A 25723-nucleotide genomic window follows, 5' to 3' on the forward strand; every position below is an offset into this window, starting at 1 on the left:
CTATCAGCTACAATAGTGCAAGACAAGTTAGAAACCTAAATCTAGTAACCTGCAATCAGTGAATATTGCAAAACATTCTACACATTCAAAAAAAAAAAATGCAAATGGAGCAAATATAAACACGCATTGGCAACTGATACCCACAACTAGTGAGGAAAGACATGGTTTTGTTAGCTTGTATTGCTATGGACTCCATCATGGTAGCTCATGTTCTACAGAGGAGACAGGACTAATAATGGAAATGTTAGGCCTTACCTGATAACTTGGAGCCCTTACCCTATCAATGAAGTCTATCTCAACTGCCACATATTCCAAAATAGAAGCCTTTAATTCCTGCATGTAGCTAAGTATTGTTCTAAACTCATTAAAAGTTGGTCGAAATGAAATCCAAGTTGAGACATAGAGATAAGGGTCAATCCGTAACCTGAGAATTGATTAAAAAAAAAAAAGACAAGCAACAATGAAAGATACGATAACAATAATGGTATAACCAAGTTGTTAGGCATAGCTAGAAGAAAATAAGACGATGGAATAATAAATCAAAAACGGTCTAGGCCTAACACTTCGGATTTTTACTCAACAGATATTTCTTCAAAACATCCATGACAGATCCAAAATCTGCATTCACTTGCACTGGTGGGTTTGCAAAACGGCAAGTCATATCCTTGATCTCATTTGAGTGATAGTCAATTTTGGCCTGTGTGAACTTCAAGCCATGAGCCGTGCTCACGACCACGGTTCGATCAGTAGGAGCTATGACTCCACTCTTCACAAGCTTGATCAATGCTGTCAAAGCCACCCCTGTATGAGGACAAATAAACATGCCAGTAGAGTCCGCTTGAGCCATGGCATCCATCAGCTCCTCCTCAGTTGCTTCCTCGACAATCCCATTTGAATTCTTCAATGCATAAACAGCTCTATCAATGGAGACAGGATCACCAATTTGTATCGCCGAGGCAAAAGTAGTGTTAGCTTTTACAGCCTTGAACTCACCCCAACCTGATTTGTAGTTCAAGTAGAGTGGATTGGCATTTGCAGCTTGAGCACAGACAAGCCTTGGAATCCTATCCACAAGTCCTAATTCTTTACACATGTGAAACCCTTTGTAAAATGCATATATGTTCCCAAGATTACCTCCCGGAACTATGACCCAATCAGGAACCTGCCAATCAAACTGTTGCAAAATTTCAATGGCGGCAGTTTTTTGCCCTTCCAATCTCAAGCTGTTCAGAGAATTTGCCAAATAAATGGGTAATTCGGCCGTAACCTCCCTGATCAACTGCATACAACCATCAAAATCAGTGTCGATACTAAGAACAAAAGCTCCATTTGCAATCGGCTGAACCAACTGTGCAAGCGATATCCGGTTAGCAGGTAAAAAAACAATAGACGGAATCCCCGCGGCGGCGCAATAAGCCGATAAGGCGGCGGACGTGTCCCCTGTGGAAGCGCAACCAACTCCGACGACAGGCTTGTGCATTTTACGCAATCTATTGACCTGACTGACCAAAACTGTCATTCCCAGATCCTTGAAACTTCCCGTATGACTATTACCACAGTGCTTAACCCACAAATCACTCATGCCCAGAAACTGTTTGCCAAAACGCTCGGCCCAAAAAAGATTGGAGTTACCTTCAAACGCACTAACAATGTCGTCGCCATCAATCTCCGGCAACACCCACTCTTTCTTCGACCAGACCCCCGAGCCATACGGCCATGTCGTCTTCCCGACACGAGAATCGAATAGATTACGCCAGTATTTACCATCGTAATTCTTCAATGTGTTCATATCATGCTGTACATCGAGGAGGCCCCCAGATTGGGACCGATAGATGATCTCATCGAGCGAATACGATTCATCGGACGATGGATCTGCATTAAACGGGACATATTTGGCGGAAAACCGATGAGAATGAGTGGTGTTGTGGCGGCGAGCCTCGTCGCGAATGTTCTCATCAGCGGGTCGGCGATGCTTTGAGGGTACAGGTTCGATGTTGTTGCCTGTGAGAGATACATTAGCGCCGGAATTGGAAGCAGATGAAGCTGATGACGAAGATGATGAGGCTTTGATGGTGAAGGATGAGAAATGGAGCTTGGGTTGTTGAGGGGTTTTGAGAGAATCAGATCTGAGGATGAGAGAATGGGAGTTCAAGAAGGCGGACGCCATGGAAGAGGAGAGGCGGAAGGTTTTTCTGCTTGTGAGTTGCACGTGGGAGTGGTGGCGACTGATACCGGAATCGAACTAATGTAGATTTAACACGATATTTTATTTTATTATTTTTTTTTTTTTTTAGTATTTTCACAAGTAACCCTACTACTGGCCAGGGAATGCATTCACATGCAAGTCGTGTTTACGACTTACCGTGTCATAAAATATCATAACATGTTTTGGTCTCTACTTCCGATTCAGGTAGAATTGTATGGGTAGTACTTCCATACACACGGTTTGCGTACCGCACATGGACCCCAGGTGAGGTTGTATACGTGTCCATGGACCTACCGTTCGACTAGTGTACACTAGCACTACTTGCATACATGAGGAAAGATAACACGCATGGTATTATGGCGTACGTAACACGTTTGTACTAATCTTAGCAGGGAAGTATCTCAATGCACGTAAACATATAATATGCATAAGGTTCTCGTAATTTAGAACCATGTCATGTATTTGTGATGCAAGTTTTATCTTCATTCATTTCGTGTCGTCTCACAGTGTAGTCTATAACATGGTACAACACTTTCCGTGATATAACATAAATTCATATGACACATCGTATCAATGTGATATTCCATAACACAGTATATCTCATCATTATAACACAACATAAAATATCGAGTTTCATAGCATAACTACTCACATCATAGCAATAATATAATAAACAGTCATTAAACAATCACGAGGTACGACACATATGCAAGGGTCACGGGTCATACGTCATTTATACTTCAAACAATTCATCAAACGAAGGCAATAATAGAGTCGCTTACCTGGTTGGTCCAAACCGACGTTATTAACTCAAGCTTGGTACTATCTCAAACAGTCATTTGTAATCAAAATCAACATATGTGGGCACACAACATCGAGTTAATACATACCATGTAATTCAATTCATCTAACGACATCATTTAACTTGACTTTTTGCTACAAAATAACTTAAATTAACTAAATAGTGGTCATACCAACCTCAAGTTGTAACGACTCAAGCCTACCGTTAGCAGATATTGTCTTATTTAGGCTTCCTCTCAATATTTTAAAACGCGTATGCTAAGGAGAGGTTTCCATACCTTTATAAAAGAATATTCGTTATCTTCTCAAAACGATGTGGGATCTCACATAAGTACTTTTAAAAACATCAAAACGGCTCAGTGATGGTTCATATCGGTAGGAAAGAGTCTTAGAAGCAAAAATGGGGTCCAAATAGCCAACCCAAGCCAAATATGCCGAATAGGAGTCATTGCCACACCGAGTTGAACTCAAGGCGAATATGGGAGGGGTGCGGGTTGAAGTACAGATGGGGTCGATCACAGGGGAAGGCGCGTGTGGGTTGCTGTCCAGGCAGGATCTTTGATGGGTCAGGTGCGCTAGTTAAGCATGGTTGGCTTATGTGTGTGTTGCGGGGCTATTGGATTGTGCATTGAAGCTTGTGTCGTGGGCTATTAGCGTTTTTAGTTGTGTGCGAGGCGATTGTTGAATCTAGGCTTTTGGTATTGTCGTGGGTTGTACACAAAGACGAGTGAGCTGTTGCATGAAAATTTTGGGTCATTAAGTGCATGCAGGTGGCAGGCTCGTGTCAGGGAATCGAGCTTGCCACCTGGAGGCTCCCCTTGATGAGGTTGTGGTCATATACGAGGTTTGGATTCAAAACCATCATTAAATATTAGCGAAGGTAATAACAAAAGCCTTGTCTTGCAATAGCGGATGGAGGATAAATCGAACTTAAGACCAACGAGAAATAAAATAAAAAAATAAACTAATACTAACGACGAATTTGATAATGATAATACTTCGTGACCTCGAGTAGAATATTACTTAAAAATTTAAAAAATTTCATTAATGAACTAAAATAAAGCAACATTATCGTACTAAAGACAATAAATAAATAAAAACATTGCTCTCAATAATTTGACTCCATAATTTTATTTTTAAAAAATTAATAAATAAATTTATATGACTAGATAATTTTATTAATAAAAAAGTTTACGTGAGTCTATTATATTTGACTGGATAATTTTATTTTAAAAAAATTAATAAATAAGTTTATATGTTTAAATCAATGAAACACAAATTTTGGAGTTAAAAAGGAAAATAAAAATAAGAATTTAAAAACCCTTTCGTACAAAATAGCGCGTAATCAGAGAAAAAAAACCTAATATTGCGCGCGCGTGGCGCTAGGACGCGCCGTTTTCTTCATAAACTACAAATAGAAACCGCGAACACGAAGCAGCCTGCTAAAACCCTAAACCCCCCACGAAAAAACCTTCAAACTTGGGCACAAGCTTCCAACTTTCACTCCGTGGAGGCTCACGATTCACTTACAGAATCCAGTTTTGTAATCCTCAAGAGTTCAGGTTTGTTCTCCCAGCTTCTTTGATTTGTCTCCTGAATTTTTGAAAACTAGCCGTTTCAGAAGTCCTTCTTCCTGTGGAGCTCCAATATACATTATATATCTTGTCAAATTGTGTGCCAAGAACTCGAGTGTCATGGGAGTTGTATCTTGCCCTTAATGCACGTTTGTATGCATGCATTTGATGGCGAAGATTCGTCGTTCTTTAATGAACTATCTCGTTTTGATTATGGGCTCTGTTTTATTTTCTGAGGGAATGGGTTATTTTTCATTTTTGGATTTTTAATTTGATTCACTATTTCTGTTACTTGGGTTGGAAATTTTCGTTGGAAGTGGCATTGATTGTTTGATCGTGTAACATGAACAGATTGAAGCTGGGAAGACGGGAGAGTTGCTTTCGGAGTTCTTTATCCTCGCGGCTTAAATTATAGAAATCTGGCATACTTTATACCAATTATATTTGTGAATAAGCTACGTTCTTATTAATTATATATTTATTTTTTCACAGATTTTTGACTTAGGAGATATTCTGTTCTCAATGGCCATTGATGGAAGTTTTAAACTTGAAGCTGCACTGGAAAGATTTCTTTCCCGTTGCCCAGCTCTTACACATCTCTCACTGTTTGATACGCTTATTAAAAAGGTATTTTGTTTATCATTCGTGCGTGTGATGTTCGGTTATTTTGATAATATGCATTTTTAAATGGTTTCTGAGATAGCGTAGTAACGGAACGATTTTAATATTTTTACTTTTGACTTCTACTCAACGAACGGACACGACAAGGACCTGTTTCTCTGATAGATATAAGAAGTTTACTGTCAGGAATTTTAGGATTTGTGTGTCTGCCTCTAATTGTATCTTAATCATCCTTCTTGTTCTCTGGCTTTTATAGGGATATGCAGTGACTGAAGAGGAAGTCTTGAGTACTGCGGCAGAGTTGTTTTTGAATCCAAATTATTCAATATGTTTAATAGGTTGTTTCCGTCCATTAGCTCAAAAGATCGTGGACAGAGTGATAGGATTGCTGAGACTTGTGCCCAATTTGAGATCAAACTCAAATATCATAGATTCTGAAATTCATGAAGAGGAGCTGAATGGAGTTGTCAATATAATTTCGTTTTATGAACAGAGAGGGAGAGGGCTCGATCTTCACGAGCTTGCTTGTCTAGCATTCTGTCGTGCCCTTGATTTGGCCCCCTTCTTATTAGGGTTTGTCACTTACTCTGCTGAATCATGACTTTTAGCTTTTATCTGGTCCCAGTTCAATTAATTATTTGCTACCTTGCTGCTTACCTAGTTCCGGTGTAATTATAATTAATAGAATAACCAGTTAGCTATGTTGATTTCTCGATGTTATTTATTTATTTTTTATTTTTTCAATCTTTGAATAGGGGCGTACTATTTACTTCATTCCTCCACCTCCACACGACTTATGTGAATCACAACTTTGATAGTTGTGGGTGGCCAGAGAACAGTTTTTTTAATTTTTTGCAAACCACAAATTGGTGAATTCTTTTTAATAAGATCTTGAAGTGTGGCCATCAAACATCCAAATTGACATAGCCACGTTTTTAAGAAGTGTTTTTGAAGTTCTTGGGTTATGGATATCTAATCGTCTTACCTTCCCTCACCAATGGCTCATTGAACTTATCTAATTTCTTTTCCTGCTTGCAGCAATCAGTTCATTATATTTAAACAGTTCTTGTATGTCTTGGGGAGTAGGCGAACTTTATGTTTAGGAGACTTGCTAACTAATTTCAATTTAGATTTGTTTAGTTTGATGTGTGCTTTTGTGTTTTCCATGGTCAATATACTTGTGATATATTTTATTTGCTGTTTGTACAGGACTATTTTAGATTATTTCAAGTTTGCTCCATGCCCTTTTCAACGCATTATGACCAAAGGAACAAGTTCTGAGGTTTATAACAAGGTAACTATTCTGAGTGCATGTCTTTGTTTTGGGTTAGGTTCAAATTCAGTTATCATAATGGAAAATATGACGATCAGATTCCCTCTCAAAACTGGGCTGAAGGAGATTACTTCCCAGTTGGCACTTATTTAATAGAAAAAAGGCTTGTTTAATAGTCGTTTGTCCTTTTTGATTTTTGTAATTCATATTAGATGCTCTCGTGACCGAAGGTTCATATTGAAGGCACTTCGTCCCTACCCTAAAAACATAAAGAAAACACAATCCAAGGCCTTGAGCTTAAAGAATAATGATCTATCATAATTGGCCAGAATTTTCCAAGTTCAAAGAATTATCCTTGAAGCATTTGGAATGAACTTCTCAATATTTTCAGCCAAACAGGCCCATTCCTTTCTCCTTACCATTTGAATTTGTAAAGTAAAGATTCCATTCGGGTCTCATGAATTCAGCAGTCTCTAACATATGCGTATTATTTTCCATGTTATGAAGAAAAACATAAAAGGACCTTATCAGTCATTCGTCCTGCCAAAATTTCACAAGATCCCCCTGCAAGACATTTTGAAGAGTAACCACTCCTGGGTGACAATTGCTACAATAAAAATTCTGTCCAGTTAACCAGCCGAGAGTCTTTCTCATACTTGAAATAATATACTAAAGGGTTATCCTTCTGCAGGGGATCTTTGAATCACTTTGGTACCAAAGTCCCATTACCAATGATCAAGGTGCCGGCTTCCAAAGTTCAAGAACTGTGTTCAATCTTGATATTGCCCTTCCCACAGAAATTCTCTAATCACCATTTCCACCCATTAGCTACTTTGTTGGGGATTTTAAAGATAGAATGAAGTATGTAGGGATATTGCCAACACTGATTAAGGGTATGCGCACACTTATTTTTATGGATTTTATTAATTCATTCACTTTCCAAAATCCCTTGGAGTTGTGTGGCTAGTGTTATTGTGGCTTATTTGGAGGGATAAAAGCCAAATGTCTCAAAGAGCTTTCAGAAATAGAAAAACTTGATATATTTTGTGACCATGTATAGTACATGGCCTCTTGTTGCTCTTTTAGTTGGGATTATTTTCTATCCCCCTACCCATAAGGCGTATTCTCATTTTCTTATTGTCTATAAATCCCGTTTCTTGTGTGTGTATATAATTTCTATGCCTGGTTATTCATTCTGCTTCAAGCATGTAAGTCATACAATTTTTTACTGCTATATCTTTCAAGAAGTAAGTCACCTTTTCCTGTATCTAGGATGGACTGGTTGCTATTCGGTTGTCTTACCGCCTCCTACTGGTGGAGCCTGAAACTTTTATTAAACTCTGGGATTGGTCGTGTTTCCTGGACTTCATGAAGCAGCTATCAAACATTGACCAACACCATTCGAAACAGTTACTTTTACCCGACATAAGATGGTGCGGGATACAGATACTATCAATTTTGCTTAAATTGGGTTATGAAGCAACCATAAATTTGTCTTCTGGGTCTGAAGAAACATTAGCTTGCTTACTGCGGTTTGTTCTGAACCTTGGTGGTTTCCGTAATATAACAAAAGCTGTTTTTACAAGCTTCATACTGCCTTCTCATTTGCAGATGGGAAGATTTTTGTCAGGATGTATCCTTGGAGAAAGCTGGCTCCTATATTGAGGTATTTGAGAAAGAAGGGGATTCTGAAGGCATAAGAGCTGATTTTGACTCAGAAAACTGCCTCCTTGCCAACTCTAGCTTCTGTAGTCCTACCATTCTCTTGAATCATGATGAGATTGAGCGACCAATGAGAAGTCAACGGCTTGCTACATGGTAGCACTATGACACTTTAATATGGGATACTTATTATCTTTTCAATCATTGACAAGAAGAAAAGAAAAGTTTGCTTTATTGCGATCCCCTATTTTTTCATTAGCACTAATATTCAACAATTTGGCGATTCCTTTTTTTTTTTGTTTCTTTCTTAATGTTTGATTCAACAACTTACTTGCTTCACACAGGGGTAGTACGAAAGCTGAAAATTCATTTGTTATGACATCATCTATAAAGAAAGGTTATGAGATGGTGGTATTGGCATTGAGTCAAAAGTGGCCAGTTCTTTTGTATGGTCCCCCTGGAGCTGGGAAATCTGCTCTCATAAATAAGATAGCCAGTGATAGCCACAACCAAGGTAGTAATTGCTTTTATGGTTCAGTAGACACGATTTCCATATATGCTTCTGGTTTAATAGGTGCATCTTGTTTCACTCGGGGCCTTTTTCTTGGGTCTGAAGCTAGACAATTGATTAACAATGTATAATGACAAGGTCCTTTGTTATAGATGTGCAATGCTATTCAAGCTCACATCTGCATCGTGTCTGTTAACAATTTTATTCAAGTATATATGCATGTATCTATTATTTTTCTTGTTCCTATATTTTATGGTAACTTTATCTTGTCCTTCTCCTAGATTTATGGTAACTTCTCTTAGTTTTGTATTATTGTCAAGATTGGCTCGCATATCAATTCCCTTAACTGTCACACCTTTCCTGAGAATTTGAGTTTTTCATCTTATTAACTTTGGGCCGTTAAGGAAATCATATCTCTTATGTGATTTATGGTATGCTGTATATTATTTAATAATTGTTAGGTGTCAGTTTAGACATTGATATTAGGAGATTAATGATGAATAGTTCTGGTTGGATTTCTTAGTCATTTTAGAGTTCTATTTAAATCAGGATTCGTGAGCTATAATAGTAATAGCTTTAGGTGTTCGGAAGTCAGAAGACCAAATAGGACTCTCTCCCCCCTTTCAATTCAAACCTTCAACCTCCTTGATAGAGTTAAAGCATTTGGTACATTTTCTCAAAATTTATTTTGAACGGAATCCAGAAGTCGGTTTGGGTAGCGTGGATTCCATCTCACAGCCTATGAACATTCAGGTTGATGATTTAGGGGTTGAAAAATCTTTTGCTAAATATCTAATTTTGTTAACTCAAGAATGTGAAAATGAGATTCCTCATCTTTCTTAAGTGTCTAGGAAATTTGCATTTCTTATTGAAGGTTGTGATTTTGAGTTTTGAGAAATTTCTTCCTCAAATTCAGCTGAAAACAGTGTTTGAGGCTCTTGAAGGCTTGTTTTTTGGTGCTTGGTTCTTTGCACTTCTTTTGGGTTTTTGTCCTTTGATCTTCTAAGCTCCCGGATGGTTTGGTGGTGGTGTTTTAAAAATTTTGTTGGCCTTTACTGTGGTTTTCGGTTGGCTGTTCTTTGTTTTTTGTGTGGTTTCTTAGGCTATTTTATGCCCTAATGGTTTGCTTTCCCCCCCCTTTTTTGTTCGGGTGGTTTGGTAGTGTTCTTAGGCTGTGTTTATCATCTATTTTTGCTTGTTTCTTTGTTTACTTGATGGTCTTCTTGAGATTTTCTCATGTTTTTGTTCTCTTTTGGGTTGCTTATTGTGTTCCGGTTGGTTTTCTTAGTTGTCCTTTGTGGAGTATGTATCCTTGAGCATCAGTCTCTTTTTATTTATTCAATAGAAAATTTTGTTTCTTGATAAAAGATTGCTTTAGGTTTTTTTAGTTGAAAATTTTCTTGATTCTTGATTTGTTTAAGATTTTAGTTTCAATTCTGCTCCCCACCTTTTTTTCCTCCCCTCGTACTTCTTATTTCTTCCCCCAGAGGTCCCTAACAGGCTTCCATTAAATGTATAATATATTCTACACAGTACGACCTTCACAAATCCTTTCAAATGATTGCATGAAATATTCTCATGTGATGTTTTTTTTGCTATCCTTCTTTTCCTCAGTTCTCTTCATCCACATGGATGACCAAATTGACGGTAAGATGTTGATTGGAAGTTACGTTTGTGCGGAACGTCCTGGTGAATTCAGATGGCAGCCAGGTTCACTTACACAGGTATGTTTTGTTATCAAGATACATTCATTTTTCTTTTCCTATATGTTTGTCATTTCAACTCTTCTGCTTTTTTTTTTTTTTTTTTTATTGTTTTCCAGGCTGTTCAGAATGGACTCTGGGTTGTTTTTGAGGATGTAGACAAAGCGCCATCTGATGTGCAATCCATTTTATTGCCATTATTAGAAGGTGGAAACACATTTTCAACTGGGCATGGAGAGGTATTTATTTTTTCCCCTTTTCCATTGATTTCGATATTCATGCTGAAAATATGATTGCAGTCCTTATTGTTGTTTTCATTTTTTGTTCCATAAATGGGTAAAATTTACATGTGTATCATAAGATCCTTGGATTTAGTTTGAATGAGAAATAGTACTTCAAGGACCTTTTTTTCCTTCTCCAGAGATGGGCAGTAATAATCTAAGGGGTGATTGAATGCAATGAAACTAAAAATGTCTTATGGACAAGTGTTTAAATAAATTTTGGGCTTTATGTGCGGGTTGGTTTCTTTTAAGCTTTGAATAATCTTTGCAACCTAAAATTTTGCAACCCCCCCGAAAAAAAAGGAACAAATCAGTTCCGTCCAAACTAACTTTGAATTGTAGGATAATATGAGCCAGCTTTACCTTATAAGGATTTGACCTATACTGTTTTATGCAATTGAATACTTGTTTTATAACTCAATCTGGTTCAGGTTTTTGAATTTTTTGTGTAATTAGTGCTGTAGTGTCTTTGTGATGTTTCTTGGCTAGGTCTTGGTTATCTTGAGGTTCTTTAAACAGTAGCCTCGTTTATGTTCAGTCTCTTATAATTGTCTTTTCATGTCGTGGAACATAGTTATTAAGCCTTTTATTTCAAGTAGCTTGACCTATAAAAACTTTCCGAGCTGTTCTTTTAAAACTTAGAACCTCTTTTTGGTTTTACTTATTATCAGTGTCAACTTTTGTTCTTGTACTCTTTTTCTGTCAGCAAGCCATTGATTCTTTTATCATTCATACTCTCTTTATTCATATATTATTGGGAATCTCTTTAGTTTACCCCTGATAATAGGTCAATCTTATGATGTGGTCAAAAGCTTTCCCCAAGAATGTTATGTTGACACTCTATATTGCCTTTCGTTCTCATTTTTCTGAGAACCTCGACTGTTTTAAATGAAATCAATGAAAGGTGCTTCAGTTGTAATTTTATTATATCCATGTAATTACAAAACCAGGTAGGGAGTGCACACAAAAAACAGCTATGAAATGGGCTCTATAACATGATTTTAATAGCCATTATCCTAAGAAAATGGGCTCAACCTTGAGCTGGAAATGGGAGAACAACTATACCACATTTTCAAATGCATTCTCATAGAAGCTAGGGGTTAATCTTCACACCTCTAAACCATCTATATTAATCTTTTCTCCCCAAAGATCCCACAACAAAGCTCACACCTCAACAAGCCATAGTGGGGCCCCTTTTTTGTGGGCTTGGTTGTTGGTTTTTTGTGTACTATATTCTTTCATTTATTTTCAATGAAAGTTGTTTTTATATATAAAAAAAGCTAGGGGTGAAACTAAAATTTTTAAAAATAGACTAAATCTCTTGCAACTGGCCTAACCAGCGCCAGATTGTTGGGGAGGGAATGTCAGACTGAACCATTTTCAAAATTTGCAATAATGTTTAGGTAACAGGGTTTCCCAATTTTGGCTTCTTTTCCCTGCCAGTTTCAAGCTCTACTACATCAACTAGAGAGAACTGCAGATGCAAAACTTTGTATCTGGTTACTGGATATTCGAAGACTTGTTCCATGTCTGCTTCACTTTTTTAATCTAGTTTTTTTCTTCGTAGGGATCTTAGAAAATGACAGTTCATTTCTAGCTGGTACTTTTGGGTTTGTTTATCCACAAACATTTGAGGTAAACTCTTCAAGAATTTCCTTGGACAGATCAAATTACACCAGGTGTCAACCAACACTATAACTGTTCAGCTTCATTGGTCTCTTTATTAACCATGCTTATCTGCTTGGGGATGAATTTGCTCATTAAATGTTTGACTGCACTTCTTTGTGAAGCTCCACTATCCTTTCAGCCATGACTTCAGCCTCTTGGCTAACATCAATACAAGTAGGTAAGTTAACCAAATCCACAAGCCTAGGCAATTTAGTATAAACAATGTCAAATTTGCACTTCCCTATGGAGCAATTCTTCATGAAATTGAATGCAAATTCGACTTGTGCAAGGTTGAGATTCTATTGTTTAAGATGATCTCCACTAAGACACACAATAATACTTCCAATAAGACACCTGATAAGATTTCCAACGGTGCTGTTGGCAACCTTTGTCTGGTCATCTGTTTGGGGATGGGCTGTAGTGCTAGATCTCAAAGAGCTGTCAAACTTCTTCCACGGTGTCTTCCCAAAATTGCTAAGATACTTCACATCTCTATTGGAAACAATTGTACTTGGAATGCCATTTACTCTATAAACTTCTCGGAAAAACAAGTTAGTAATATTAATAGCATCATGATATTTTTTACAAGCAAAGAAATGAATCATTTTACTAAATTGGTTGACGACAACCATGAGAATTGAAACCCCGATGCATTAAAGACAGTCCAAGGATGAAATCCATAGATAAGTCCTCCCGAATGGTTGGAGGAGCAGGCAAAGGCGTGTATAAACCAACAATGGTCAAAGTTCCTTCTGCTGTTTGACTAGTGAAACAACGTTTCACAAAGTGTTTGATATCCTTTCAGAGCTGTGGCCAAAAGTACTGTTGTGTAACAAATCCGAAGTCTTATCTCTCCCAAAATGTCCTGCTAAGCCATTGGAATGCAATTATTTAACAAAAGATTCTCGTAAGGAAGTACGAGGAATACAGAATTCCTTCAAAAAATATCCATCAAGGATATGAAAATCAGCAAAATGTAAGTTGTCAGAACGTTGAGTCCAAGTTGTACCAAATTTCACTTTAGTAGCATATAATTCAGGTAGAAAAGCCAATCAAAGCATACAACTCTTGCTCATATGTACTCCAATTTTTCTTAGGCTGGCTAAGATTTCACTGAAAACTTCTATTGTGTGATTATTTTGGGAGAGGAAGCCCTTATCCCAAATCCGGATGCATCTATGCCCCTTTGAAAGGGAGAGAAGAGTCCGGGATGTGATGGACATGGCTGTTACATAAATGGTTTTTAAGATTTGGAAGCTTTGTTCTTGAGCTAACTCCCAACCGAAAGTTCATAGAAGTGCTTGGCCCATTTGAAAGACTAAATGTCACTGCTAGCCATTCGAATAATCCTTCGTTGGTTTTGAATGCTGGTTTCCATTCATTTCCTGGTCGAATACGAGTTTGATGATATCCACTGTACAAATCTACCTTGGAGAATACACTAACCCCACCAAGTTGGTCCAATAAATTCATGGAATATGGAACCGGTACTTATGATTATTTTATTTATTACTCTGCTGTCAATACTCATCCGCTAGCTTCCACCTTTATTAGGGGTTAACAATGCAGGAACTGTACATAGGCTGACACTCGGTAGGATATGTCCTTTCCTTAAAAGTTCATAAATCTGCTCATGTAAAGCTTGATATTCTCGAGGACTTATTCTATAATGGGGAAGGTACATGGAATTGTACATGGGCTGACACTTATTTTATACTGCACCTTGAATAATATCTATTTGATGCTGAGTATCTCTTTAATGGAGGTAGTTCTGTTGGTGGAGAGATTGGGGAATGATAATTCGACAGCAAGTTTTGTACCTTTATTGGTACAGTAATAGGCTGCGTTGGAGATGAATATCCTTTAACCACTATCCCCACTTGTCATTCTTTGTTTGCTGCAAGAAATCTTGGTGGGTTATTTGTTCTCGGGTTTCCATTCTTGGCCATTGGTAAGAGCACTATTTTTTTACCCATCCATGAAAAGACGCAAGTGCTGTTGATGAAGGGCTTGTAGATCGTATTGTCATGGACTACCTAGTAGCATGTGACACACATCCATGTCCAACATGTCACACATAATTTGGTCTTTATAACCGGCTGACAATTAAAACACTTACGAAAATACAATAAAACCCTCCGTTGAAGATGACCGGGAACATCACAAGAGGTTTTGTTCTCAGAGCAGTAGTTTCACCACATTAACATGTCCATGTCCTTGAGAAAAAGGAAGGGAAAAATTGGGTCACCGTTCAGTTTATTTTTTTATGCCTGCTTGTTATTTTCGTCCCTCATTTCATTTCCCATCTCTCTTATTCAGATTGAACTGCTTATATTCATATCACGTCATTTGTGCATCTTCTTCTTGAACCATGAATATATAATTTTTTAGGATGTGCAATTTTAATGTAAATTTGGGCGCTCTGTCATTATACTTGCTTTCCATGGGCTTTTGCAGTTTGTCCCTTCTTTGATCATTTGCAAGTGAAATATTTTTGGCTTTCTTTTCAAAACTCCTCCTTGGCAACAGAGGGGGGTTGGTTAACTTATCTTCTTTTTCTGTCGTACCTATGTTTATTTAATAAACTTGTTCCTTATCTAGAGCATTGTCGGGTACATTTGCAGGAAGTAAGGGTGGCTGAAAATTTTAGGCTTTTTGCTACCATTTCAGCCTTCAGACTCGATCAGTTTCGCAATAAAGAAGGTTTGCTAACTAATGTAGCATAATTTTGGTATCCTTATCAATTTTATTTCTGCCATTTTTGCTGCATATATATTTTTATCCCTTGTCAACTTGTTGCATTTGGTATGGAACTTTTAGAACATTGTGAGGAGTTTTAGTTCGTGTTTTTTTTCTAATAACTTTTTATTTTAAAATTTACTCTTTATAATGCAATGCTTCACGATTAAGCCCTAAAAATTATTACTGTAACTGTAGAACTGATGATGTTATTAAGTTTGGTTGTAAAGCACTGAATTTGCTTCTGGGTTCTGGTTGCAATGTTTTAATTACTGTGGTATCAGTTTACCCCATCTATGTCTCTGAATTCTTTGGGATTCAATTCTCTGTTCTCTCTCTCACACGCATGTGAACATGTTTTTGAAAACCAGAGAGTTGAGGAGTCGTTTTATGTGGAGTTATATACTATAGACCCGCCTTTGCTATATTACATTTCAAGTAATTGTTGACCAAATGTAGCTACGTTCTGTTCCGACTTTCTCCCCAATTTTTTCCTTTTCCCTTTCTCTTCTCTTTTGATAAATAGATTCTCATATTATTTTGTTAAGGTTTTGCATAGTTATGTGCACCATTTTATTGATTGGATAAGGTCTTAGAAGTGATAGTTCTCTCTCTCTCTCTCTCTCTTATTTGGTGGCAGGTGGAAGTACAGTTGGTATGCTTTGGAGGAAAATAATGATTGGACCTCCACACAGCGAGGACTTGCAGAGTATAGTTAAAATTCAGTATCCAATTCTTGAGTCTATTGCTTCAAAATTAGTTGGTGAGTTATAACTTTCATACAGGGAGTTCTGAACCTTGCTTTTCATTGCCTATTTGTTATTTGGGGTTGTTCAATTTCCTTTCTCACTCATTTTGTAGAAACCTTGGAAAAGGTGAATTCCTACACCCAACAACTTCTAGGATTCCGTTGTGAAGAATCTGCTTCTATTAGTTATCCTAACCGGTTCTCATTGAGGTATATATATATATATTTAATTTTTTTGTATGTTGCTTGGTGTCATCTGAATTTAATTGGTTATTTTGCATGTTGACGACAGGGATCTTCTTAAATGGTGCAAACGCATTGTAGGTTTAGGTTTCAGTTTTATGGGTGATGGTTTGTCAGCTTATCAATGTCAGTCCATTTATCAGGAGGTTTGATGCTTCATATTTATGATGGCTTTATTTATTTATTTTTTTATGAAAGTAGTGTTGCCATAGAAAGCCGGTAAACTTGCTAGTTGATTTTAGGCTGTTGATATATTCGCTGCTTTCTCAACTTCGGCGGAGAACCGGTTGACTATTATGAAGGAAATAGCAAAGTTATGGTTAGGAGGTGCTTCAGTACCTGGGACACTGTACCCTCAATATAAACCTGCAATTCAGGTTACATGTCATTTAACGTTTCATGCATTTGTTTTGCTTATGCTTTTAACTGTTTAATTGCATTGTATCCGTATTTACCTTTTAAATGACGTATACATTTCTGTTTTGTGTTTTTGCTAATATGATATAGGATTCAATCACTGATTTAAGAGTTGGCCGAGTTGAAATTCGACGTGTTCAACCAACTGTTAAGTATATTTATTTACCTTTGTTTTTTTTATATTTTTATGTTCTTTGCTTATTTTTGTGTATACTGTGCAGTCGAAACATAAAATGCAGCCTTTTGTTGAGATTCGTAGTTCTTTGCATTTGCTTGAGAGAATAGCTTGTTCTATTAAGTATAATGAGCCTGTACTCCTGGTTGGTGAAACTGGTACCGGGAAGACTACACTTGTGCAGAGCTTGGCAAGAAGGATTGGTCATAATTTTACTGTCTTGGTATATTGCTTTTTTATCTGTTTTTTATTTTTCCATTTGTTCACATATTTAGTTGGTCAAATTTTGAATTATTACTTTGTTTCAGAATTTGAGCCAGCAAAGCGATGTTGCAGATCTGTTAGGAGGTTTTAAACCTATCGATGCTCAGTTTATATGTTTTTCTCTTTACAAGGAGTTTGAGGATCTCTTTTCAAAAACATTCTCTCTTAAGGTATCCTCAATACTTGAGGCTCTCCTTTTGTTGTTGCTAGTCTTATTTTGTGTTTCTTAATCTACTGACTTGTTTAATTTTAATATTTAGGTCAATGGGGATTTTTTAACTCGCCTGCAGAAGCATTTTGGAGATAAGAATTGGAAAATGCTACTAACTGGATTTGAGAAAGGTGTTAAATTTTTCAAGAAGTCAGTTGAAGCAGGGCGAGCTAGTTCTGATAAAAAACGGAAGAAGCCATTTGTTGAAGATTCAATTAAAGCTTGGGAAAACTTTTCTGTGAAGCTTGAAGCTGCCAATGGGCAGATTGATGCGTCATCTGGAATGGTTTTTTCATTTGTTGAAGGAGCTTTTGTGACGGCACTTAGAAATGGAGAATGGATTTTACTTGATGAGATTAATTTGGCCCCCCCTGAGACCTTGCAGAGAATTATTGGAGTCCTTGAAGGGGATACTGGCTCACTTTGTTTGGCTGAAAGAGGTGATGTCACCTATATTTCCCGACATCCAAATTTTCGAATATTTGCCTGTATGAATCCTGCAACGGATGCCGGAAAGCGCGATTTGCCTGTCTCTCTTAGGAGTAGATTTACAGAGTTCTTTGTGGATGATGTGCTAGATGATGAAGACTTGGCTTTATTTGTTAATCAATTCATGGATGACTGCCAAGCAAATCGGGAGCTCGTAAATCGAATTGTATGTTTCTATAAAGCAGTAAAAAAGGGATCTGAAGAAAGGCTACAAGATGGTGCTAATCAGAAGCCACAATATAGTTTAAGGTCGCTATACCGTGCTCTGGAATACACTAGAAAAGCTGAAAGACGATTTGGCTTTATCAGAGCACTATATGATGGTTTTTGTATGTTTTTCTTGACTATGCTGGATTATCCAAGTTCACAGATAATGAACCAGTTGATGTTATCACATTTGTTGGGGGGAAAATTACCGCCTTACATATCTTTTGATGCTTACTTGTCCCCAAAAAAGGACACTTGTCCTGGTCTTTCAGAGAGTTATGTGTTGACTAAGAGTGTCAAGGAGCATCTTAGGAACTTGGCACGTGCTGTGTTGATTAAACGATATCCTGTCCTCCTGCAAGGACCTACTTCGAGTGGGAAAACCAGTCTAGTTAAGTACCTTGCTGCAATTACAGGTCATGAATTTGTAAGGATCAATAATCATGAACACACAGATTTGCAGGAATATTTAGGGACTTACCTAACTGATTCTTCTGGCAATCTCGTGTTTCAAGAAGGTATGCTAGTTAAGGCTGTAAGGAATGGCTACTGGATAGTCCTCGATGAACTTAATTTGGCTCCATCTGATGTGCTTGAAGCATTGAATCGGCTACTTGATGACAACAGAGAACTTTTTGTACCTGAACTCAGGGAAACTATACAGGCACATCCAGATTTTATGCTTTTTGCAACCCAAAACCCTCCCACTTTCTATGGTGGTCGTAAAATGCTTTCTCGAGCTTTTCGCAATCGTTTCGTGGAGATCCATGTGGATGAAATACCAGAAGATGAGTTAAGCACAATAGTAGAGAAGAGATGTGAAATCCCCCAAAACTATGCTAAAAAAATGGTAGATGTGATGAAGGAATTGCAATTATTCAGGCAAAGTAGCAAAGTATTTTCTGGAAAGCATGGGTTTATAACACCACGAGATTTGTTTCGTTGGGCATACCGTTTTAAGGAATTTGGATGCTCCTATGAGGATTTAGCTAGAGATGGTTATTATCTCTTAGCAGAGAGATTACGTAATCCAGTTGAGAAATCTGTAGTCCAAGGTGTATTGGAGAAAATTCTCCGAGTAAAACTTCCAACTGATGACTTGTTTAATCTGGTATTTTTTTCTCTGCTTCTTCATATTATTTGTTTATGGTTCTTGTAGTTCGATTTTTCAATAAAATGGACTCTCTCTCACAGCTAAATATACTATATTTACTTGTTAGTATTATATGATTAACAGACATTTTGGATACCATGAATGTCTTTTGCGACTGACCAAATTGAATAATAGTATATTTTAAACATGAATAACGTAATCAGGTGTTACACACCATGTTGTTTGATCATGTGATTACTGAAAGCTTATGATTAATGAAGGTTATCCACAATTTTTTTCAGGACCCTAATGGAAAGGAGTTTTCATTTAGGATGAATGATGGTGCGTTAATTTCGAGGATTCTTCCAAAGTAAATGCTCAAATACCCTGTTTCCCAGTTTGTTCTGGTAGCTTTTATGAGCCATTTTTCTGACTCTTATCTTTAATTGCAGTATTACTTTAACCAAGAGTATGCGAAGATTATGGTTTCTTGTGGAAAGATGCTATAAAAATGGTAGGAACCGTGAACCTGTTCTCTTGGTTGGTGAAACTGGGGGTGGGAAGACTACCATTTGTCAACTCTTGAGTGCTCATATGAAAAAAAAATTACACATTTTGAATTGCCATCAATACACTGAGACGTCAGACTTCATTGGGGTGTGTTTTCTATCATAATGCTTGCTACTTTAGCTGCTTGATGTTTTTTTTTTGGATTTTCACCGTTCCTTAATCTAATAACTACGGATTGTTATTAGGGATTTTACCCTAATAGAGAGAGATCAAGGCTTACATCACAGTACGAAAAAGAAGTTAATGAGTTGATATTGAAGATATCTGAGTACAATCTTGGGATTGTAAGTTCTTTTTTTGCGTTTTTCTTTTTGTTAGTCCTTCTGTTTTATGTGAAGGTTATTTAATACAGTTTGCATTTGTAGTCTGTTTCTTCTGACATAGGTCAAACATCATTAACTCTTGATTCGCTGGACCGGATCATAAAGACTCTCCGAGAAGTCAGTGGGCATTGTCAAAGGCCCTGCATAAAGGAGCTTGAGCTTATAAAAAAAAAGCTTACAGAGTTGCATAAACAGTGGCAGACAATTTTCACCTGGCAGGATGGGCCGCTGGTGCAAGCAATGAGAGATGGTGATATGTTTCTCATAGACGAAATTTCGCTTGCGGATGATAGTGTGCTCGAAAGAATTAACAGCGTGTTGGAACCAGAACGAAAGCTGGTAACGTTACTATCCTATTCTGAAATTACGTTTTTAGTCATTTTGTGCTTGTTTATTGTTTAATGATCATACTTTTTTTCGTATTAGTTGTTCCATTCTTCTACTGTATAATGTGAAACAGGTTCAGAATCCTGTGATAAAAAAAATCCTTCAAAGGCTTCTTTCTCCCATTATTAGTTCTTCATGCTTATTTGCTTTGTTTGGCAGATAACTCCCATTATTTATTCTTCATGCTTATATGCACGATTTGCAGATAACTGATATTTTTTATTCTTCATGCTTATATACTTTGTTGTACTCTGTAGATTTTGATTTCTTACTATCCCTTCTCGACCTCTGTTAATTATGCATTCTTTATACAGTTAGATATCATGTATGTGTATACATGTGTCTGTTGTTATTTCTCGTCGAAAGAGTTCTCTTTCATTTATAATTCAGCGACTTAAAACAATAGCAAGATCTTTTTTTCTAAATCCTCTTGGGCCATGGTTTTTAAAGGGAAAGCTAACGTGTTGTGGATTAGCAACTGTAGCTTTTATCTGAGATCTTGCGAGAAACTGTGCATTTTAAATGTTGGTGGGTCTGGAAGGTTTTAGGACTTGTTTGGATTTTCAGACATTTTGGCGTTTCTTAAGACAGAAATTCAATGAGTATTCCCAGAAAGCTTCTTTTAAAAAATTAAAATGACTTGTCTTAGAACAAATGAAATTGTCATTTGTTTCAAAGTTACCTATTTGAATAATGATTTTAATGTGTGTTTTATTATGTTGATGTTTAAAGTTATACAATTAGAATTTTTTTAATTTTTTCTTGGAATAGAAAAACACAAAAATGTTCGACGGACATTCTCTGTTTCATTTCAATTTGTTTCTTCAATGTTCTTGAAAACATTTAAGCTTGATTTTAATTATTGGTTTATTGTCTGACCCATAGTTTATTTATTCTTTCTGTACTTTCATTTTATTTTATCGTACATTTTCTTTCGCAGTTTCTCTTGTTTGCATCCTCGACCTTCCACACGTTAAAAGAAAAAAAATATAGAAAAAGAAAAACGCCATTGACTTTTATTTCATAGATTCGGCTAGCATTAAGATAGTTACCTTGACTGTTGTACCAACAATGAGATTGGCAGATGATGTGAAATTCAATTATGGTTGGGATCTTTCTTCAATCGCTTCCCTTCAGTAAATATTTTGCTGTCCATGCAAGTTATATTTCATGCTGCTTTACTATTGCTGTACCTATTGTGATAGTTACCTTGTTGTTTTGAATATTGCACTATTGTTTACGTTCTGTTGAAAATTTGTAGGCTTTGGCCGAGAAAGGAGGAGAGTTTCTGGAAACAGTGACCGCTCACCCTGAGTTCTCTCTCTTTGCAACAATGAATCCTGGTGGTGACTATGGCAAGAAGGAGCTATCTCCTGCTCTTCGTAATCGGTTTACAGAGATATGGGTTCCTCCTGTTGGGGAGCTGGATGAGCTCAGAAGTATTGCGCTGACAAGGTAGAATCTTAGCACGTTTTTTGCATTTTACCAAACTTTAATGTAATCTTCCGTGTTTTTTACCAGCATATTTTATTACAGGATTTCCAACCCTAGAGTTACACATCTGGTGGATCTAATGCTAACTTTTTGGGAGGTATGTTTGTTTGCTTTACGAATTGAATTTGTTCTTTTGGGGCTAAGTGTTGCTTTCGTTTAGTGTATTTATAGTTTAGTACTAATTTCAAGTACTACTCGATTTTGCCCCAGCATCTTTTTCAAGAGTAATTATTTTATTCCTTTTTTCTTTTTGAAGAAAACAAAATTCTTCATCAATTTTACAAAACAAGAATTTCTTCATTTTACAAAAGAAAGAAAAAACATTCTAAACAAAGTAATTACAAGGTTCAAAACCCGTGAACTTGAACTAAAAGCCAGCCACTAACAATTGCAGATCAAAGCATTTCCTATCGAACTATTTGTCTACGCTCAATATCTTTTTTGTTTCGTTATTTGTATCATAATTATCAGTATTTATTTTTTTAAAAAATAAACAGAACTTCATTGACACTGTAAAAAAAGCGTTTCTTTTTTGAAAACACTTGTTTATTATGTCAATCCTGCAGCTTCGGTTATTTCCTTCACTCGTCGATTAATAGTTTGTCTTTTTGATTGCAGTGGTTTAATCAGCTTCAGTCAGGGAGAATGCTCACAGTGAGGGATCTACTTTCTTGGGTTTCCTTTATTGACTCAACTGAGAGGAAGCTAGGTCCTGAATATGCATTTCTTCATGGAGCATTCCTTGTTCTGCTAGATGGTTTAAGTTTAGGTAATTCTTGCAGTGTTACTATGTTATCTATTTACAGAAAGATTTCTTTCATTTCTTTAATGATGTTTTTAGGGATAGTTATGCTTATGCATGGGAGCCGCGAGTATGACCTTAATTATTTGACTGCTGTTCTATATAACCACACTTCCGTTTTTGTGTGAATATATTTATAATTGAAACACATCTTTTTCATGGGGAACGTCAGTAGAAATCCTTAGCAAGGGACTTAGCTTGACAGACTAATAGAAATGAAATGGAATGGAAAAAGTGGAACAAGTGGAGTAGAAATGGGAAAGGAAGCAGCATGAAGCCAAGGGAACACATATTTTATTAAGCTCATGGAAAACGGGTGAATAACATTATAATGTCCACTAGAACCAGTTAGTATCATACATGAGCCAAAGCAGAATATTTTATTAAGTTGTATTATTTCTTTAATTTTGCCTGTGTTTTCTTGCTTGTAATTACTGTTGCTTCAACTCTTTAATTGTGTTCTTTACAGTTGGTTTCTATCATGTCTTTTGTGGTCTGCCAGGCTTGTCCAATTTTAGAATGTCCTTCCCATCCTATTACCCACTGGTCTTTTAGCGAGATTTTTTTTTTCTTAAGAAACACAACTTCCATTGCCAAAAGAGGGAGTGCAAAAGGAAGGGGAGATGAGTTATCCCTACACACCAACGGGTTACTTAATATAGTTTAGCGGGATCCTTAGTCATGCAAGAATTTGAAACTGTTAATTCAAGCCAAAGTTACTGTCTAATGTTAAACACGATTGGAAGAAACTTTGGGTATTATAAGTGGTAAGAACCTTCTTCACTAAAATGAGTGTATTAGTTGCTCGGTTATCAAATGTGTTGGATGGAAAACCCTTCCCCCTCCTAAGTTTCTTGGTAATTAGAAGGAAAAGGAGCCAGATGTTTATTCTTGATCTGTGAACTGCGTTATAGCTATGTCCTTTCTTCATGTTGGTTGCTTATCGTACTTGTTTATAAGTTATTAGCCATTCATTTACAGATTTAAAGCTTTGTTTCTTCTATATTGAAAATCGTTTCTTATATTGATTTTCAGGGACAGGTATGTTGAAAAGAGATGCTGAAGAATTGCGGAAAAGATGCTTTTCATTCCTTTTAGAGAAACTACAGGTTGTCAATCTTCTGTTAACCTCCTGTTATATGGCTTCGATATTATTGCACTGGTGTTGTACCATACCTTGCTTTCTTGATAGTTAATTATTATAAGGCAATAACATATTTATTTGATAGGAATTAGTAAGAATTATTTCATTAAGTCAGTTATATTCAGAGAGAAAAGCAACATTAAAACAATGAAGTAGACAAAACAGGGAATCTCTTAAAGGTCAGTGAACTTGCACTTTCAACTTACTGGAGACGGGACAAAAGCAACTAGACTATATTTTCAAAAAGGAAAAATGTTGGTAACTTGGTAGCTTCTTGAGGAGAAAAACAAGGACCATATTCCAATTGTCCTTTGGTATGAGTTTTGTTTTCTTTTACAATGAAGGTGGTTGGAAGGACAGGGAAGCCTTTGGTGACATCTTTTCAACTCCACACATATTTGAATTAATATTTGGGTTTATATGGTGCATTTTCATGAGGAGGCTTGTAGTTACTCTTTTTTTTTTTTTAAAAATAATTTTAATTAAGCCAAGTGAATTTTGATATTCTTCTTTTAAGGGGAGGTTTGTGTTGAAGGAATGAACTTGATTTAAGGAATATTTGTATAATTCTTAGCCTTAAGTTAAGAGATATTTGTGAAATCTCATCAAATAAGGGAAGTAGTTGACCTCCCTAATTTATTTTTGTTGTTACCCAGGATTTATTTAGATTTATGGTTACCTAGTATTTAAGGATTTAGTTAGCCTTTCTATATTATAAAAGACATATGTACCTCCTTGAAAATAATTAAAAAAAGAATTGATACAGCTGTTACTTCTTCCTCCCTTATTTGGATTTTTTCCCAGCATTAATAACTCATTTTTGATGAGCTTTATCTCTCCTGCTACAGTTGGGTAATGCTAAACTTGAATGCTCGTTACTTGCGAAACTTCAAAGTTATGGCTGGGGGGAGCTTAGTACAGCTTCGGATCTTTCAAACACTGACTATATGCAAGACAGCAATCACTTTGGGATTGATCCATTCTATATTGAGAAAGGTATACGTGCTACTGTGTTCATAATGGTAGTGATGCTAAGTCTGATTTTCTTTTTATCTTTTTTTTTTCTAGGTTGATTTTGCTTCCGTAATTTCCTTTTAGGATAATTAACTTTTGTTCTACTGCTATTTCAGTTACTATTGGTAGTTTGGTTGCAGTCAGTTATTTTTCATATGGTGTAGAAATATCCATTTTCATTTGGTAGTTAAGTAATAGTTGCTTTGTTTATAGGCTGTCTGCCTTGTCAAACTGGTAAATATGAGTTCTTGGCACCAACAACATACAAAAATGCATTAAGGGTACTGCGGGCTATGCAGCTTTCAAAGCCAGGTTTGTCTGATTTCATATTTACGAGATTCTCATACTTAAGCATACTGAATGGAATTGTACTTTTCAGTTTTACTTGAGGGAAGTCCAGGCGTTGGGAAAACAAGTTTGATTGTGTCCTTGGGACAAATTTCTGGACACAGGGTTGTACGCATAAATTTGTCTGAGCAGGTAATGATTTTCCACATACCTGTCTTTGCTCATTTTTATTCTGATTATCATCTGACGTATACCTTATCTGTGCTCTATCTTGCTGTTGTCATTCCTCATATTTGTGATGCAGACTGATATGATGGATTTGCTGGGGTCTGATTTACCAGTTGAAAGTGACGAGGGAATAAAATTTGCATGGTCCGATGGGATCTTGTTGCAGGTTAGAATCTTCTTGTATTAGAAATAATAATGTTATGAAGTTTAGTACATAACACTTTCCCCATCTTTCTGCAGGCTCTGAAGGAAGGCTGTTGGGTTTTGCTAGATGAACTGAATCTTGCTCCACAATCTGTTTTAGAGGCAGGGTTTGAAGATCTTGTGTCTCTCTCTTTTTTTAACAATATTAATCTGTTATGCAGCTGACCTTCCTTTTTTTTTTTTATGGAAATTACTTTTTAGGGATTGAATGCCATATTAGACCATCGAGCTGAGGTGTTTATTCCTGAGTTGGCACTTACGTTTAAATGTCCACCATCCTTTAGAGTTTTTGCATGTCAGAATCCTTCGTATCAAGGAGGTGGAAGGAAAGGCCTACCTAAGTCATTCCTTAATCGGTTCACTAAGGTACTTTTTGCTCCATA

General features: G+C 36.6%; 2 protein-coding genes across 2 annotated transcripts in view; one reads left to right on the forward strand and one right to left on the reverse strand.

The window, feature by feature from the left end:
- Positions 1 to 406: 406 nt before the first annotated feature.
- LOC111456440 (threonine synthase, chloroplastic-like) lies at positions 407 to 2245 on the reverse strand. Its single transcript, XM_023098294.1, has one exon. It carries the CDS (start codon positions 2165 to 2167, stop codon positions 557 to 559), a length of 1611 nt encoding a protein of 536 aa, XP_022954062.1. The 5' UTR covers positions 2168 to 2245; the 3' UTR covers positions 407 to 556.
- Positions 2246 to 4432: 2187 nt separating this feature from the next.
- LOC111456078 (midasin) overlaps positions 4433 to 25723 on the forward strand; it is a 43736-nt gene continuing 22445 nt past the window's right edge. Inside the window, exons 1-32 of the mRNA XM_023097816.1 lie at positions 4433 to 4569; positions 4933 to 5208; positions 5459 to 5775; positions 6412 to 6496; positions 7748 to 8007; positions 8087 to 8293; positions 8482 to 8651; positions 10263 to 10372; positions 10471 to 10590; positions 14925 to 15003; positions 15680 to 15802; positions 15901 to 15997; positions 16080 to 16176; positions 16273 to 16407; positions 16538 to 16594; positions 16669 to 16845; positions 16931 to 17056; positions 17147 to 18904; positions 19189 to 19256; positions 19339 to 19543; positions 19642 to 19740; positions 19822 to 20118; positions 21428 to 21621; positions 21703 to 21757; positions 22279 to 22429; positions 23498 to 23571; positions 24455 to 24602; positions 24834 to 24932; positions 25000 to 25100; positions 25213 to 25302; positions 25377 to 25442; positions 25542 to 25706. Coding sequence (XP_022953584.1) covers positions 5104 to 5208; positions 5459 to 5775; positions 6412 to 6496; positions 7748 to 8007; positions 8087 to 8293; positions 8482 to 8651; positions 10263 to 10372; positions 10471 to 10590; positions 14925 to 15003; positions 15680 to 15802; positions 15901 to 15997; positions 16080 to 16176; positions 16273 to 16407; positions 16538 to 16594; positions 16669 to 16845; positions 16931 to 17056; positions 17147 to 18904; positions 19189 to 19256; positions 19339 to 19543; positions 19642 to 19740; positions 19822 to 20118; positions 21428 to 21621; positions 21703 to 21757; positions 22279 to 22429; positions 23498 to 23571; positions 24455 to 24602; positions 24834 to 24932; positions 25000 to 25100; positions 25213 to 25302; positions 25377 to 25442; positions 25542 to 25706 — 5835 coding nt within the window. The 5' untranslated portion in view covers positions 4433 to 4569; positions 4933 to 5103. The remainder of the gene's footprint in view (positions 4570 to 4932; positions 5209 to 5458; positions 5776 to 6411; positions 6497 to 7747; positions 8008 to 8086; positions 8294 to 8481; positions 8652 to 10262; positions 10373 to 10470; positions 10591 to 14924; positions 15004 to 15679; positions 15803 to 15900; positions 15998 to 16079; positions 16177 to 16272; positions 16408 to 16537; positions 16595 to 16668; positions 16846 to 16930; positions 17057 to 17146; positions 18905 to 19188; positions 19257 to 19338; positions 19544 to 19641; positions 19741 to 19821; positions 20119 to 21427; positions 21622 to 21702; positions 21758 to 22278; positions 22430 to 23497; positions 23572 to 24454; positions 24603 to 24833; positions 24933 to 24999; positions 25101 to 25212; positions 25303 to 25376; positions 25443 to 25541; positions 25707 to 25723) is intronic.

This window comes from Cucurbita moschata, unplaced genomic scaffold (genome assembly GCF_002738365.1).
Source record: "Cucurbita moschata cultivar Rifu unplaced genomic scaffold, Cmos_1.0 Cmo_Scf00018, whole genome shotgun sequence".
Lineage (NCBI taxonomy): Eukaryota > Viridiplantae > Streptophyta > Magnoliopsida > Cucurbitales > Cucurbitaceae > Cucurbita > Cucurbita moschata.

Excerpts from the sequence above, each read along its gene's own strand:
- LOC111456440 (XM_023098294.1), bottom strand. The coding sequence starts at position 2,167 with ATGGCGTCCGCCTTCTTGAACTCCCATTCTCTCATCCTCAGATCTGAT.